This window comes from Stegostoma tigrinum, chromosome 8 (assembly GCF_030684315.1).
Source record: "Stegostoma tigrinum isolate sSteTig4 chromosome 8, sSteTig4.hap1, whole genome shotgun sequence".
NCBI lineage: Eukaryota > Metazoa > Chordata > Chondrichthyes > Orectolobiformes > Stegostomatidae > Stegostoma > Stegostoma tigrinum.
Genome location: NC_081361.1, coordinates 64632262 through 64650004, shown reverse-complemented (window position 1 = coordinate 64650004; position 17743 = coordinate 64632262). Strand labels below are relative to the sequence as shown.

General features: G+C 41.7%; 1 protein-coding gene across 3 annotated transcripts in view; it reads left to right on the top strand.

The window, feature by feature from the left end:
* echdc2 (enoyl CoA hydratase domain containing 2) overlaps positions 1-17743 on the top strand; it is a 32994-nt gene that overhangs the window by 9424 nt on the left and 5827 nt on the right. For 2 of the 3 annotated variants that reach the window (XM_048539561.2, XM_048539563.1), the window contains exons 5-8: positions 1160-1252; positions 6256-6312; positions 16376-16563; positions 16790-16840. In XM_048539561.2, coding sequence (XP_048395518.1) covers positions 1160-1252; positions 6256-6312; positions 16376-16563; positions 16790-16840 — 389 coding nt within the window. The remainder of the gene's footprint in view (positions 1-1159; positions 1253-6255; positions 6313-16375; positions 16564-16789; positions 16841-17743) is intronic. The other variant, XM_048539562.2, reaches the window with a different exon arrangement.

Here is a 17743-nt window from a genome sequence, read left to right as displayed (position 1 = left end):
GGCTTCAAGAGAGGCCTGCTCTGCTTGTAGGGTCAGAGTAAGAATTGGCCAATTTCCCATCCTCTCAAAAACAGCAAGCTGATTTAACATCAGCAATTTCTTCATTCCTTGTAATCCTTTTATTTATTTTTGCATCTATGGGTTTAAGGTTTACTTTCCGTACTTTGTGTTTGTGAGTTGTAAAAGCCTTCAATGTTTTGCTTTTTTTTTGGTTACCCTTTGCTGGTTTCTAAATCACTGCCAATCCTCAGGTTTATGGATACACTTTGCGACATTTTCAGTCTCTTATTTTGTTACCATCCCCAGTTTTGGGAAATGGTGGCGTCGCAGTCATGTCACTGACCTGATTATTAATCTGGAGGCTCCAGGTGTCCATAAAACTATGATTTTTTATAAAAACCCATTTAGTTTACTATTGTCCTTCTAAATGGAGAGAATCTGCCATCCTTACCTGGTCGGGCCAAACAAGTTACTCTGAACCCATCGAAATGGGGTAAAACTCTTCATGGCCTTCAGTTCAAAGATGGGCCATAAACATTAGTCTTACTGATGAATCTACATCCTAACAAAGGATTAAAGAAAACACCTTCCTGAATAATCAACTGATCACTCACTTGCTCATCTAATTAATGCCCGCGAACATTAACCTGCTGCTGGAGGCTGCAAAAAAAAAGCAAGGATCACCTCCACCCCTCCTGCACCAAAATCCAAATTAGCACTCGTTTTTCATCACCTCCAATGTAGGCTGTTTGATCACATGAGAATATTTTAAAGCAATGCACAAACCAATGCCATGAAAATTTTTTGGTTACATTTTCCCCCAAGAGAAATTTCACGCAAAAACGCCAAATAAACTATCATCCTTAAAAGGACTCATTTATTTGATAAATCATTATCCATTATTAGCCAAGCAGAGCTGCTAAATCTAGCAGTAACTGAACCAACCTTTATCAGCTTGGCTTCATGGGCTTATTCTTCAAGGTGAATTGATCAGTTTGGTCATGTGATTAACTGTAGCAGTCAAAATGAGATTGAGCCAATGAGATTGCTAGAAACTGTCATTTAATGGTTTAGCTGTTGAGATTTTTTGAGTTTTTTTTAATGGCGTGGAGATAATTTCTGAATGTTTTCCAAGTGTTAATGGTGAGTTTTCTTTCAGCATTGTTGCCTATGCCCACCATTGCTGCAATAGATGGGTATGCTCTTGGTGGTGGTCTGGAGCTAGCATTGGCATGTGATCTTCGTGTTGCAGGTAGGGTCCCTTTAAGAGACTGTTTAACTTAGGCTGAGATCTCACAAGTGGAGAGTCAAAGTTCCTTTTTTTAAATTCATTTGTGGAATATGGGTGTCGCCGGCTGGCCAGCCTTTATTGCGCATCCCTAGTTGCTTTTGAGAAGATGCTTATGAGCTATATAATTAAGAATAACTAACTATCTGCTCTACAGTTGTGAGATTTGCTGAGCTTGAGCCATTATTTTACTACTTTAACCTATCTGGGTGGAGTTTTATTTAAAGTAATTCATGAAACCTTTCACAAAAGTATCGCCATTTCTTTCGTCCCCAGCATCCTCATGATATTGAGGCAAAGGTTGAAACTAGTCGTTAAAACCAACAGAGCTGCAGATGCTGTAAATCAGAATCAAAAACAGAAGTTGCTGGAAAAGTTCAGCAGGTCTGGCAGCATCAGTGAAGAAAAAAAATCAGAGTTAATGTTTAGGGTCTGGTAACCCTTCCTCGGAATAGTTCTGTCTGAAGAAGGGTCAACACACCCAAAACGTTAATTCTGATTTTTCTTCACAGATGCTGCCAGATCTACTGAGCTTTTCCGGCAACTTCTGAAAGTAGTCATCTTTGACAAAGTTCCTACGTCTACCTGAGTTGCTGGGATTGGAGGGTTTAATTATAAGGAGGAGCTGGATAGTTTGAGGCTTTAGTCCCTGGAGTGTTGGAGGCTGAGGGGTAACTTTTTTATTGTGGTTGGTTGCTTTGCTGAGCTGATGCATTGTTCTGTAGATGTTTCATTATCCTGCTGAATAACATCATCAGTGCAGCCTCTGAAGTACTGAAGGGTGACCTTCATAGAGGTTTATAAAATCATGAGAGGCAAGGATAGTGTGAATAGCCAAGGTCTTTTACCTAGGGTAGGGTAGTCCAGAACTAGAGGGCATTAGTTTAAGGTGAGAGAGGAAAGATTTAAAATGTACTTGAGGGGCAACATTTTCGTGCAGATGGTGGTGCATGTATGGAACAAGCTGCCAGAGGAGATGGGTACAATTACAATATTTTAAAGGCATCTGGATGTGTACAAAAAAAGGGAAGGTTTGGAGGGATATTAGCCAAATGCTGACAAATAGGACTAGTTCAGTTTAGGATATCTGGTTGGTGCAGACAGTTTGGACCAAACGGTATGTTTCCATACTGTATAACTTCTATGACTCTAAAGTCCAGCAATTACGTGGATAAAATACAGCTAGATGGATATTTGTGTTCTTGTGTTAGCTGTAAACATTTGAATTCTCTCACACAAAAGACTTTGTTAAACATCAGAGCAATGGGAATTCAAGCTCAATGCCAGATAAGAACAGATTGAAAAGTAGAAGATAACCATTATTCAGTGGGGCCAGAAAATATTGACTGGGTTCTCAGGAATCTGTACTGGAATTAATTTCGCTCTGAATTACATTATTGACATGAATTCAGACTAATTCTAATTTGTCAAACAATGAAAAAGGCAGAAAAAATGGAGAATGCAATTTTAAATAAACTACAAATTGTGCTGGTTAAAATATTTAAGTGAACAGGAAAATAGCAGAAGAAATTTAATACAAACAAATTAGTTTTTATTTTTTCACGGGATGTGGGCATTTATTGCCTATCCCTTGTTGCCCTTGAGAAGAATGTGGTGAGATGCCTTCTTGAACTGCTGCGATCCACTTACTGCAGGTTGACCCACAATGCCATTAGGGAGGGAGTTCCAGGATTTTCACCTCGCAACACTGAAGGAACAAAAGATGTGTTTCCAATTCTTCTGACTTTGTCCTCCTGGTAAGGGAAATCTGCTCCCCCAGACAACTTGAGTTTATGTCCCATGGCAGTTTGAGAATTTGAACTGAGTTGACACAGAAAATATGTGGTGATGCAACAGTGGAATCAATAGCCTAATGCTGCCAAATTGCTGATAAAAATCGAACTACAATTTTAGGGAAGGAAAGCTGCTGTACTGCCTTGGTCTGAGCTGTATTCCATGTCACAAACCCACATGGACTTGAGCCACCCTGAGCTGATACAGCTGAGTTTTTTTCTAACACAGGGTTAAAGAAAGACCTTTTCAGGGAAATAATGATGAACGTTAAATCATAGCCTTTTCATTGATGCTGAAATTTCAGATTTAAGTTTGAATAGCAGGCTGGATATTCCCATTGTCTGAAATCAGGACAGCTCATCGTTAACAAATACTTCAGGCACAAACAAGCTGCAGCAAGTTTACATGCCATTTTAATCAGAGGAACATCAATGGTCTTTACCCCATCTGGTGATTAATATATAACAGCCTGTGGCCGCTGAGCAGAAAATAAATCCTTGGCAGAGTCGGAACGCCTTAATCCAGTGATAAGCAGAGGGCAGACTGCAGTGAGAGTTGCCTTTTCAGTCAGTTGTTTGGAAACCAGGAAGAACATCAGAGATTCAAATCTTCTGCTGTTGAGCAATAAAATTATTTTAGTTACGCTGCTAATCATGCAACTGTTTACAGGATGAGGAAATTTCTTCATGCCAGATTCGCAGAGGTACTAATATTCACTCATGGCTCTCCACAAATTAAATAAAGGTTTATGTAAGAATGCAGGAAGTAGGAGCAGGAGTAGCTGATTCAGGTTCCACTGTCATTCGCTACAATCAAGGCTGATCGACCTCTGCTTCACTTCCCTGCGTTATCCCTGTATCTCTAAGTATCCAAACATCTAATAATCCTTGTGCTGAATATATTCAGCAACTGAGCTCTGCAGGCCTAGTGAATTCTAATGATACACAGATCTTTGTGTGCGTGGACATTTCGTTTCTGAGACAGTGACCACTCCCTCTGGATGCACCAACTGGGGAAACTCTCTCTCAGCATCTTATTCAGTCAAGTCCCTTAAAAAACTCATACATTTCCATGGCATCACCTCTCATTCATTCTTCTAAATTCTCAGCAATAGAGGCCCAGTCTACTCAATGTCCATCCTGGTTGACATGCCAACTATAAAGCCTGAATGTTTCAGCACAAACTGTTCAAAGGCACAATTGACTTAATTATCATGGGGTTTTCCGTTATTCTATCAGTTCTTGTCCTACAACTCCTTGCCTTAACCCCTCCTCAAAATAAACCACAATTGCTAGACCACTGCATTGAGGAAATAGGAAGGCAGGCACTTAGGAAGATGATCAAATGATCAATTTATTGGGGAGGCAATGGCGTAGTGGCGCTATCAGTAGGCTACTAATCCAGAGACCCAGGTAATGTTCTGGAAGAACTTGAATTCAGTTACAATCTGGAATTAAGATTGGAGTGATGACTATGTATCCATTGCTGATTGTTGGAAATGTCCGATTTGGTTCATTAATGTTCTTTAGGGAAGGAAGCTGGCCTACATCTAACTCCAGGCCCACCAGAAAAATGGTTGACTCTTCACTGCCCTCTGGGAGATTAGGGATGGACAATAAATGCTCACATCCTGAATGACAAGAAACGGAACGGTGGGCTTCTTTATCCAAAGCTCTCTGGTAACCTTTGCCTGTGAAATACAATTAAGGAATTTTGTTCAAAATAAAATGGAGGAATTTTAGCAAATATTGTATGTTCTCTTGGCCATGCTTAATTGCCTGTAGTGTTCAGGGATGTGTAGATTTAGGTGGGTTATGGGGTGGTGGGCTGGGTGGGATGCTGTGAAGGTCAGTGTGGATTTGTTGGATCGAAGGGCCTGTTTCCACACTGTAGGAATTCTATGATTCTTTGAACAAGTACAGTAATGCATAGCAACCTTCATTTTTGGGGTGGCTCAGTGGTTAGCAAACTGCCCCACAGCGCCAGGGACAAGAGTTCGATTCCACCCTCAGGCGCCAGTCTGTGTGGAGTTTGTACATTCTCCCCATGTCTGCATGGGTTTCCTCCAGGTGCTCCATTTTCCTCCCATAGTCCAAAAAACGTGCAGACTAGGTGGATTGGCCATGCTAAATTGTCCAGAGTGTTCAGGGATGTTTAGATTAGGTGGATTATAGGGGGATGGGTCTGGGTGGGATGCTCTGAGGCTCAGTGTGGGCTTGTTGGGCCGAAGGGCCTGTTTCCTCCTGTAGGGATTCTATGAAAAGTTGGGATGATGAGTGGTTTGGAGGGGAACTTGCAGGTGGCGGAATTCCCATGTATCTGCTGCCCTGACCATCTCCAAAGAAGTGGTTGTGAATTTGGAGGCTGCTGCCTAAAGATCTTTGGTGAATTTCTGTAGTGCATCATGTAGATAGTTTATGCTACCTATGTCGATGGTTAATCTGGTGCCTGTCAAGTGGGTGCTCTGTCCTGAATGTTATCGAGCTTCTTGAGTGTTGTTGGAATGGCATGCATCCGGACAAGTGGGTGTATTTCATCACAGTCCTGACTCGTGCCTCATAGATGGTGGACAGGTTTTAGGGAGTCAGGAGGTAAGTTAATCGCATTATTCCTCCTCTCTGACTTGCTGTTGTAGTCACTGTATTTAGAACGTGAGTGCAGTTGTGTTTCTTCCTCATGATGTTGATAGTGGGGGATTCTGTGATGGTACAGCCATTGGATTCAAGGGACGGTTCGATTGACCATTTCAAATATTAGATGTTGCCTACCGTTTATGTGTCATGAACATTACCTGCCAGTCTTCAGCCTGTGTGAATAGAGTCACTTGAAGAAAAGGCAATGGACAGTGTGTACTCCATGAATAATGATGAAATAACAAGGTGAAATTGCAAGACCTGAGAATCAGTATGTTTTTCCTTGTTTTCATGCACGTGCTTGCCTATTTTTTTCCCCTCCTCTGTTTACTTTTTCAGTGATATTGTATTTAAAAAGGTTAAAAAAAGTGCAGCATGGCAGATCTTTGTTTCAAGTTTCAATACTCCAGTGTTGCAGTTATGAAACTGCCTGTTCTTATCCACTTGCATAGTGCAATTTTAAATAGTTCATGCCTCTCGGTATTCGGGGTACATGTTAGAGAGCAGTTAATCATTACCATTTGTTTCTTTAACTTATAGCGTCATCTGCCAAAATGGGCCTTATCGAAGTTACCAGAGGTCTTCTTCCAGGTGCTGGTGAGTTACCTTGTGCACTTACCTTGTGAAAGACGTAAAATAAAGTGGATGGCATTTGAAAACTGGGTGTACTTTAGTATCTCAAGAAATAAATGTGGCAATGACTTCCATTTCATTGGTTGCATTTTGTAAAAGCGGGTCTCAGTTGCTTGTAACTGACCAGGTAATAGTTTCATGTTTTATTTACCTGAGCACGGGCCAATCTTGGTTAATTCTGAGGTGAATGGTGTCACATTGAATCAAATAATTACAGTGCTTTGCTTTGGGCTTCGCCATTTGGGTGCAAAGCCCACCTCCCTTCCCCATCACCAATCACGTCCAAATATTGAGACAACCAAATTTCAAGATCCATGACTATAATTTCCACTTAAAGCTAATTAGAAATCCGTGCAACAACAGAGCATAAATACAGTTAAGCCCTACCACCACCCAATTTACTGCACTGTTGGGATTCTAAGGCAGTATTTTGTCATTTTAACACTTTGGCATTGGTGAGGGGGGAGATAGTGTTTCTGTAGAGTCTAATCATAATTATTCAGAAAGATTTTGAAGCCTATACCATTGAATGCAGAATGCAGTTGCAATAGCAGGAGGTGGTCTACACAGATACATGTCGGCACAGAGTGGTGTTGTGAAGGCAGAGAGATTGATGTATTATTTGGTGATTAGCCATTATGGCAAATCATTTTCAATCTTTTTTTAAGTTGACAGTGTTTGGGAGATGAATGGAATTGGTGGCACATGTATAACTTTTATTTGGATGTTTCAATTATAGAGTAAAAGTTAGATTCTGACTTAGGCTACTTTACTAAAGGTTGTTAGTTCTATTTAAGATGCAGCTGCCTGATAGATAACCACTACTATCAGCCACCCTGGAAGCCTTTGCTTGAATAAGGTGATGATTATTTTCGCAAGTTAAAGCAGTCTGCTGTGAAGAGGAACTTGCCTGAATAAGACAAAGACCAAGCATGTACATCTGGGAATTTGATTCAAAGTGGAAATTTAGTGGTGGAGAGAGAAAGAGGTGCTTTAAGTAAGGTCTGCTGCAAAACATAACATTAGCTGGGTGGGACAAAATATTGTCTTCTATCTCAGTAAGTTTATTGTTTGGTAAGAGACAGTTAGTTTAATTTGCTGTAAATTGGTAAAGCACACTATTTCTAAAAAAGTAGCTGTGCTTGGAAAGTAAGTTAAGCATGTACTCATTGGGTTTTAGAAAAATGAGAGGCAACCTTATTGAAAAAAAGCTTCTTGGGGAACTTAACAGGATGGATGAAGAGATATTGTTTCCTGTTGTAAGAGTCTTGGGGCAAAGGGCATAAACTCAGTCTAAAGGGTTACCTCATGAAGACAGAGACGAGGAGGAATTTCTTCTCTCAGAAGGTGGTGAGTTTGAGGAGCTTATTCCACAGAAGGCTGTCAAAGCTGGGTTGTTAAGCATGTTATGGCTGACATAGACTGATGTTTAATCAGTGAGGACATACTCAGTGAAGGCATAATCAGTGGAGAAAAGGCAAAAGGTGGAGTTGAATACTATCAAACAACCATGATCTCATTGAATAGCAAAACAGACTTGATTAGCCAGATGGCTTTCTTCTGCTCCTGTATCTTAATGGCCTTATGGAAAAAGGGAAAGCTAGGGACAATATAAGTAATTCCAAGCAGAATAAAGTTAATCCTAGAGAAGTAAAGATACGGAAGGGAATTTTTGAGTGAAATGTATGGCCTATGATGTGTAGGATGCCATGGACCCCGCTGCAGTTGTTAATGACCACATGTAGGAAGGATGCAGAAATGACTGGAGCCACTGCACATCCGTGAGGCTGCGTATCAAGTGGGTAGTATGTTCAGGGAGCTGGTCACCCTGTAGTTGAAGAATCTGGTGGCAGAATGGAATGGGTGACCACTAGGCAGATACAGCAGGAATCATTTTCCATTTTGTAAGCTGGTTAGGATGCTTGATTCCACAAAGAACTGTAGTCAGAGCCATGTTTGGGAAACGTGAATGGCTCAGCCTTACAGGAGAACAGGATGAAGAAAGGAAGAGTGATAGAGCTAAGGATTTTATTAGTTGAGAAAACAGACAGGCAGTTCTGTGGCAGTAGACATGAATCCAGGATGGTTTGTTGCCTCCCAGCTGCGGTGGTCAAGGACACCATAGAGTAGCTGCAGGCCATTCATGGACCATATGACATAGGAGCAGAATTGGGCAATTCGGCTCGTAGAGCCTGCTCCACTTTAATCATGGATGATATGCTTCTCAACCCCATTCACTGCCTTCTCCCCATAAACCTTGACCCCTTTATAAATCAAGAACCTAGCTTTCTCTATCTTCTAGGAGAGGGTCAACAACCTAAGATTATAACGAACAACTTGGGCAGAAAGGAGAATGTGGTCCTAAAATCAGACTTTCACAAGCTGGGTAGAAAATGAGAAAAATAGGGCCTCAAACATAGTTAAAGCAAAATATTGTGGATGCCTGAAATTACGTATTGGACTCAAAGCGTAAACTCTGTTTCTCCACAGATATTGTCAGATCGGCTGAGTCTCTGCAGCATTTTCTGTGTTTGTCTCAAAAGTAGTCATTTCCAGATAACTCCTCCCAGTGCCATGTGCAAGAGAGTACAGAGATAGGAGGATCATTAGGAGGAATGTGGGGCTGGAAAGATGGTGCAGGAAGACATGCTTCAGATTCCTGGGACACTAGGACTGGCTCTGGTTCTGACACTTGCACAAGAGGCAAGAACTTGTACAAGAACAGAGCTAGGACTGAGTTCCTTGAGCTCATGCTACTGGGAAGGCTTTAATCCAACTTTGCAGGGGTTTTAGAACTAAAGGAAAATGGTAGAGAAGACTACTGGGGTTCACAAAATGCTTGGAGAGAGACTGCTAGTACGAGCATACAGAAAATTGATAGTTAAATTGGAGTAAGGGAGGAAGTAATGAAGTCTGAGTCAGAGTTATTATGTATGCATGTATGTGAATGCACAGATTATAGAATTACAGGAGTGGTTTGCCATGTGGAAAGATGATGTGCTCATCAGAAATTTGGCTGATGGTAGGGCAAGACTGTGTTCATTATACCTGGGTACAAATTCTTCAGAAAAGGTCGGAAAGGAGGAGAGGTAGCAGTCTTGATAGAGAAGGACATTGTAGTGCTGGAGAATGTCTTGGAGGCTTCAAAGGCAGAAGGGGAAGTGATAGCCTAGGGATATTATCACTGGACTGTTAATCCAGAGACTCAGATAATGTTCTGGGGAGCAGGGTTTGAATCCCATCATGGTAGATGGTGGAATTTTAATTCAGTTATTATCTGGAATTAAGAGGCTAATGATGACCATGAATCCATTGATAATGGGAACTGCAGATGCTGGAGAATCCAAGATAATAAAATGTGAGGCTGGATGAAAACAGCAGGCCCAGCAGCATCTCAGGAGCACAAAAGCTGACGTTTCGGGCCTAGACCCTTCATCAGAGAGGGGGATGGGGTGAGGGTTCTAGAATAAATAGGGAGAGAGGGGGAGGCAGACCGAAGATGGAGAGAAAAGAAGATGGGTGGACAGGAGAGTCTAGGTGGGGAGGTAGGGAGGGGATAGGTCAGTCCAGGGAAGATGGACAGGTCAAGGAGGTGGGATGAGGTTAGTAGGTAAGAGATGGAGGTGCGGCTTGGGGTGGGAGGAAGGGATGGGTGAGAGGAAGAACAGGTTAGGGAGGCAGAGACAGGTTGGGCTGGTTTTGGGATGCAGTGGGGGGAGGGGACGAACTGGGCTGGTTTTGGGATGCGGTGGGGGAAGGGGAGATTTTGAAACTGGTGAAGTCCACATTGATACCATTGGGCTGCAGGGTTCCCAAGCGGAATATGAGTTGCTGTTCCTGCACCCTTCGGGTGGCATCATTGTGGCACTGCAGGAGGACATCCATTGTCAGTTTTTAGAAAATCCCATCTGGTTTACTAATACCCTTTAGGGAAGGAAACTGCCATCTTCCCTTGGCCTGGTCTACATGCAACTCCAGACCCATGGCAATGTAGTTGGCTCTTAACTGCCTTGTGGAAATTAGGGATGGGCAATAAATGCTGCCTAGTCAACGATGCCCTTTTCCTGTGAATAAGGGAATTTGTCTACCAGTAAGGAACAGAAAGGGTGTGATTACATCGCTCAATATAGTCTATAGACCACCAACAAGTAGGAAGAATGTGGAAGAATAAATCTGCAGGGAAGTTGAGATGTCAATATTATAGAGTAGTTTAGTGGAGGACTTCACTGGAAAAAAAAACACATGTAGTTCAGTCCAAGGGACAGAGTGGAGCAAATGTACCCAGAATATGTTCAGAAGAATTTCCAAGAATACACAGAATTTTCCAGTATACATCCAGTCCAACAAGAAGCACTGTTGGACCTGGTTCTTGGAAGTACGGTTGGTTAAATGGGTCAAGAGACAGTAGGGTAACATTTAGGAGACAATGATCATTGTATCATAAAGTTTAGGGTGATAGTAGAAAATGATTGGTCAGTAAGAAAAATCTGTTGGCGGAGAGCTGATTTCAATGGGGCAAGAACAGTTTATGGTTAATAGAACATAGAACAGTACAGCACAGAACAGGCCCTTCAGCCCACGATGTTGTGCCGACCATTGATCCTCATGTATGCACCCTCAAATTTCTGTGACGATATGCATGTCCAGCAGTCTCTTAAATGTCCCCAATGACCTTGCTTCCACAACTGCTGCTGGCAACGCATTCCATGCTCTCACAACTCTAAAGAACCCGCCTCTGACATCCCCTCTATACTTTCCTCCAACCAGCTTAAAACTATGACCCCTCGTGTTAGCCATTTCTGCCCTGGGAAATGGTCTCTGGCTATCAACTCTATCTATGCCTCTGATTATCTTGTATAGCTCAATTAGGTCCCCTCTCCTCCTCCTCCTTTTCTCCAATGAAAAAAGTCCGAGCTCAGTCAACCTCTCTTCATAAGATAAGCCCTCCAGTCCAGGCAGCATCCTGGTAAACCTCCTCTGAACCCTCTCCAAAGCATCCACATCTTTCCTATAATAGGGCGACCAGTACTGGACGCAGTATTCCAAGTGCGGTCTAACCAAAGTTTTATAGAGCTGCAACAAGATCGCACGACTCTTAAACTCAATCCCCCTGCTAATGAGAGCCAAAACACCATATGCTTTCTTAACAACCCTGTCCACTTGGGTGGCCATTTTAGGGGATCTATGTATCTGCACACCAAGATCCCTCTGTTCCTCCACACTGTCAAGAATCCTATCCTTAATCCTGTACTCAGCTTTCAAATTTGACCTTCCAAAATGCATCACCTCGCATTTATCCAGATTGAACTCCATCTGCCACCTCTCAGCCCATCTCTGCATCCTGTCAATGTCCCGCTGCAGCTTACAACAGCCCTCTACACTGTCAACGACACCTCCGACCTTCATGTCGTCTGCAAACTTGCTGACCCATCCTTCAATCCCCTCATCCAAGTCATTAATAAAAATTACAAACAGTAGAGGCCCAAGGACAGAGCCCTGTGGAACCCCACTCACCACTGACTTCCAGGCAGAATATTTTCCTTCTACTACCACTCGCTGTCTTCTGTTGGCCAGCCTATTCTGTATCCAGACAGCTAAGTTCCCCTGTATCCCATTCCTCCTGACCTTCTGAATGAGCCTACCATGGGGAACCTTATCAAATGCCTTGCTGAAGTCCATATACACCACATCCACAGCTCGACTCTCATCAACTTTTCTAGTCACATCCTCAAAGAACTCGATAAGGTTTGTGAGGCATGACCTGCCCCCTCACAAAGCCGTGTTGACTGCATTTAATCAAGCCATGTTCTTCCAGATGGTCATAAATCCTATCCCTCAGAATCCTTCCTAACACCTTGCAGATGACAGACGTGAGACTTACTGGTCTGTAATTGCCGCGGATTTCCCTATTTCCTTTCTTGAAGAGAGGAATTACATTTGCCTCACTGAAACAAGATCGGCAGGAAAATATGTAAATTAGCAATCTTCAAAGAGGTCATGGTTTGTATACTGTTAAAGTGTGTTCCTCAAAAGGAAGAGGTAGGAGAAACAAGTCAAGAGTGCTCTGGATGACAAAGAAGATAGAAATTAAGATGAAAAATTGCGCTTATGACAGATGTGAGGTTAAAAATATAAATAGTGAAGCAAGAACACAGAAGTTTCAACTGGGAGGTGAAAAAGCACATTGGAAAAGCAAAGAGGAATTGTGAGAAAAGACACGCAACTAGCACGAAAGGAAATCCTGAAGACTTCTTTGGCATACACATAGTTCTGCTATAACGTGTTTTTCGTTAACCTGAATTGGCTGTAATGTGATTGATTAATAGTGGATGCTGTTTGGATAACACGAACTTTCCTCTGTACTAGTATAGCAATTTTTCTGTAGTGATTTCCTTATAACGTGATTTTCTATAGCTTGAAGTCACGCAAGAACACAACTATCGCATTATAGGAGAACTCCCTGTACAAATAGTAAGAGTGGTAAAAGACAGTTTAGGACCAATTGGGGCCAGAGAGGAGATTCATACATGGAGGTAGATGCCATGGCTGAGGTATTAAGTACTTTACACCAGTGATTACTAAAGAAGTAAATGTTACCCAGGTTAGATCATAGTGACAGAGTAGGAAACTAGTGCTGGTTTATAAATGTGATAGGAGCAAGTGTTAGAGTGTTGATTCTTAAAGTTGACACAGCACCAGGCCCAGATGAGATGCAACCAAGAATACTGAAAGAAGCAAGAGTGGAAATTGCAGAGCCATCGGCCATAATCACTGTTGTACCAGAAGACTGGATAATTGTTCTGCTCAAAAATAGTTGTAAACAATTGCAGACCAGTCAGTTTAGCTTCAATGGTGTACAAACTTCTGGAAACAATTGCTTGGGACCAAATTAATAGTTACATGGGAAAAGATGGCCTAATTAGGAAGAGCAGCATGGATTTCTAAAAGGGAAATCATATTGAAATAACTTGCTGGACTTTTTTTTTGAAGAAGTAACAGAAATGGTCGATGAAAGAAACACTGTTGATATTGTACACATGTCCAAAGGGCCCTTGATATTAACCCCATACACAGATTTGAGAAAAGTTATAACTCGTGGAATAAAAAGAAAACTAGTAATTTGGATACAAAATTGGCTGAATGTGAAGGAATAGTAACGTGAGTCACACTCCAGATCTGATCCCTTGACTCTGATGCCAGATCCAGAGTTTTGACTTCACTTTAGCTAATGCTTTCAGGTACGTAACTCTTTGAAATTTGCATCATAGGTAGACCAGGTAGTTAGAAAGGTATTTAACATCCTTGCTTTCAAAGCTTAGACCTTTTTACTGTCGGAGTTGGGATGTGGTGTTGCATTTGTACAGCACATTTGGGCTTCTTCGGGAGTACGGTGCACAATTCTGATCACCCTGTTGTAGAAAGGATATTACTAAACTGGAGAGGGTTCAAAAAGATTTGCCAGGATGTTGTCAGATTGAGTTATGAAAATAGGCTACAATTTTTTTCTGCTGGAGCATGGGAGGTTGAGGGGTGACCTTATAGAAGTTTGTAAAATCATGAGGGGCATAAATAAGATAAATCGAAAAGTTTTTTTTCCCCCCTAAGGTAAGGTGGGGAGTGTTCAGAACTAAAGGGCATACTTAAAGGTGAAAGGAGAAAGAGATTTTTAAAAAAGACATGAGGTAGCTTTTTTAGATACAGAGAGAGAGAGAGAGAGAGTGTGTCTGTGTGTGTGTGTGTGTGGAATGAACAGCCACAGGAAGTGTAGATGCAGGTACAGTTACAACATGTAAAAGACATTTGGATAAGAACATGAATAGGAAAGGTTGGTAGGAATACGGGCCAAACACAGGTAGATAGGACTAATTCAGGTTTGGGAACTGGTTGGACTCTATAATGCTCTCTCTGTTTGACAATCTGCTTACGCTATGTGATTCTTTATTGATATCTGCTCGATCTTTCCTATTTCCTGGCCTCCTTTATTTGCCATACTTATAAACTTCTCAAACTTATTTTTTTCTTTTTCTATTTTGTACCTCAGACTTTGGACCTAATAAAAACCAAAAGAACTGCAGATGCTGTAAATCAGAGATGAAAACAGAAATTGCTGGAAGACGTCAGCAGTTGGACAGCATCTTTGGAGAGAAATCAGACTTAATAATTTGGGTTAAGTGACCCTTGCTCAGAGTTCAGATGCTGCCAGACCTGCTGAACTGTTCCAGCAATTTGTTTTTGTCTCTATGACGATATTGAGTACACGTGAAAAATGTACAAGTACAGGAGTACAATGGCAATAAAACCTAAATCTTCTCTAATTTCAGTTACGTTTATCCCCCTTTTGAGTCTGCTTTGCCCTGTGCACAGCGAGACATTTTACCTGAGAGCTTGAGCTTCCTGCAGTTAATCAACTAGGGGGAGGGTTATTAATTAACTAAATTGAAATAAAGTAATAACTTAGAGAAACCGTCCTCCAAAGCAGGGGGTGGATTAGAGGTTACAGACTGAAAACATTAACTTTGTTTTCCTCTCCACACTGGCAGCCTTTCCTGCTAAGCTTTTCCAGCCTTTTGTTTTGAATTTTTTTTTCTGTATTCATTGGGATGAGGGCATCGCTGGCCAGGCACCATCCCTAATTGCCCAGAGGGAAATTCAGATGCAACCACAGTGCCGTGGATCTGGAGTCACATGTAGGCCAGACCAGATAAGGATGGCAGTTTCCTTCCCTGAAGGACACGTGAACCTTTGGTGGAAAGATGGGTTTTTCCAACAATTGGCCAATGGGTTCATGGTCATCATTAGATTCTTCATTCCAGATATTTCATTGAATTCAAATTCCATCTGCCCTGGCAGGATTTGATCCTGGCTCCCCAGAACATTATCTGGGTCTCTGCATTAACAGTCCAGCGAGCACGGTTTTGTGAAGGGAAGGTCGTGCCTCACAAACCTTATTGAGTTCTTTGAGAAGGTGATCAAACAGGTAGATGAGAGTAAACCGGTTGATGTGGTGTATATGGATTTCAGCAAGGCGTTCGATAAGTTTCCCCACAATAGGCTATTGTACAAAATCTGGAGGAATGGAATTGTGGGAGATACAGCAGTTTGGATCGGAAATTGGCTTGCTGAAAGAAGACAGAGGGTGGTAGTTGATGGGAAATGTTCATCCTGGAGACCAGTTACTAGTGGTGTACCGCAAGGGTCGGTGTTGGGTCCACTGCTGTTTGTCATTTATATAAATGACCTGGATGAGGGCGTAGAAGGATGGGTTGGTAAATTTGCAGACGACACTAAGGTTAAGGGAATGGAACGCTTTGCCTGCAACAGTAGTAGATTCGCCAACTTTAGGTACATTTAAGTCGTCATTGGACAAGCATACGGACGTACATGGAATAGTGTAGGTTAGATGGGCTTGAGATTGGTATGACAGGTCGGCACAACATCGAGGGCTGAAGGGCCTGTACTGTGCTGTAATGTTCTACGTTCTACGATACCACCACCAGGCCACTGCCTCCCCTTTGGAAGTGTAATAGTGTTGACCAAATTGAGAAGTAATATGGTATATTTAAAATTCTTGCCAACATTTATAGCTTTGTTGTGAGTGAGATTGTTGGTTTGCTCACCAAGCTGGCTGGTTATCGTACAGACGTTTTGTCCCCGTGCTAGGTCACATCATCAGTGTGGCCTCTGATTAAAGCAATGTTGTTCTACTCCACTTGGTGTTTATAATGATGTGGTCTGTTAAGTTCCAGTTCTGTTCTGCAGGGGTTTGTATATGAGGTCTAATTCCACGTGTTTGTTGATTGCGTGTCTGAATACCTGAATGCTACACAAAGGCATGACTGTTTAGTGGTGTAGGAAATACATGCTGGACATGTTTCTGTCTTTAGTTAGACAGAAATAAGTTACATATTGCACAAGTCAGCCATATAGGGTAAACTAAAATTCTAATTATTAACAAATGAAATTTTAGTATAACCAAACTTGACCTAAGCTGTGATAACTACTTGACTTTTTAATTCCCATTTTCAAGGTGGTAGTCAACGGCTGCCTCGAACTGTAGGAATCGGCCTGGCAAAGGAACTTATTTTCACTGGCCGACAGATAGATGGCGAACAAGCAATGTCAATGGGCCTGGTGAATAATGCTGTGCGTCAAAATGATTTGGGGGATGCGGCTTATCAAAAAGCACTGGACCTGGCTAAAGAGATACTTCCACAGGTTTGTAAATAACCGTTTCTGAGGACTTGGTCACCAAAAAAAAATCTGTTAAACACACATGGGAAATTTGACTAAACAGTGGATGATTCAGAGAAATTGATTATTGGAGTGTATAATTTGTTAAGAGGGTGGTAATAAATGATTGGAATACAGCCCATTGTTTTGTCTATAAATATTTGAGCATTATGATTGTCACACAGTTTTTTCTTTCTGCTTAATCTTAAAGGGTCCAGTAGCTCTCAGGATGGCAAAGCAGGCAATGAACAGAGGCATTGAGGTAATGTGCTAGACGTGTTATTCATGTACTTATATAAGATCGATCTGTAATGTAAATGTGTTGCAACCTGCCAACTGACACCTGCTACATTACTTTCTGCCTGAAATGGGCAAACTGCTGACTAGCAGTTTAAGAAAGCCCCAGCAGTTTTAAAAGCCATTAGGCCTCCAATGAGGGTTCACTGAATTACCATCTGCCCTCACAGATAATGAGGATTGGCCCTTTTATTACTTTTTTTTGCTCCCCCCTCTCCCGGTTGAAGATTCTATACTTAAAAACATCTACAAGCTTCTTTGTTGCTTCAGCACAGTGCAAAGGTATAAGAAACAGGATCCTAAATTTGATCCTTCCTTCATATGTTAGCTGATCGCAGTTGGCACAAGTTTTAAGTGGAGGGCAAATTTAAAAGAATGAATTGTACTTTGAACAGGAACAGGAACCAGCCCAAGATTAGGCCTAGCTATAAAATTAAAAGGAAAAGGAAGAGTTGTTTCTTCTAATTCAAACAGCATAAATAAATAATCTTTTAAGCGCTTGAAAGATGAAGGAAAGAATATTTGAAGTTTTCTTGGTGGAATAGTTAAATGAAGCCATTTTTTTCCCCCTGAGTTATGTGACAGTGTTAACTAATTTACACAATGGTTTAGTAACAGGCCCATTATTGCTACTCATAAGGATGAAATTAAATGAGCACAGCGAGCCTAATAAAAAGAACAAACCAAGTTGACAGAAACGAATCAATTGCTTTATTTGTTCACGGGAAGAGGGTGTCACTGGCAAAGCAGCATTTATTGCCCATCTCTAAATTGCCCAGAGAGCAGTTAAGAGCCAACCACATTGGTGTGTGTCTGGAGTCACATATAGGCCAGACCAGGTAAGGATGGCAGTTTTCTTCTCTAAAAG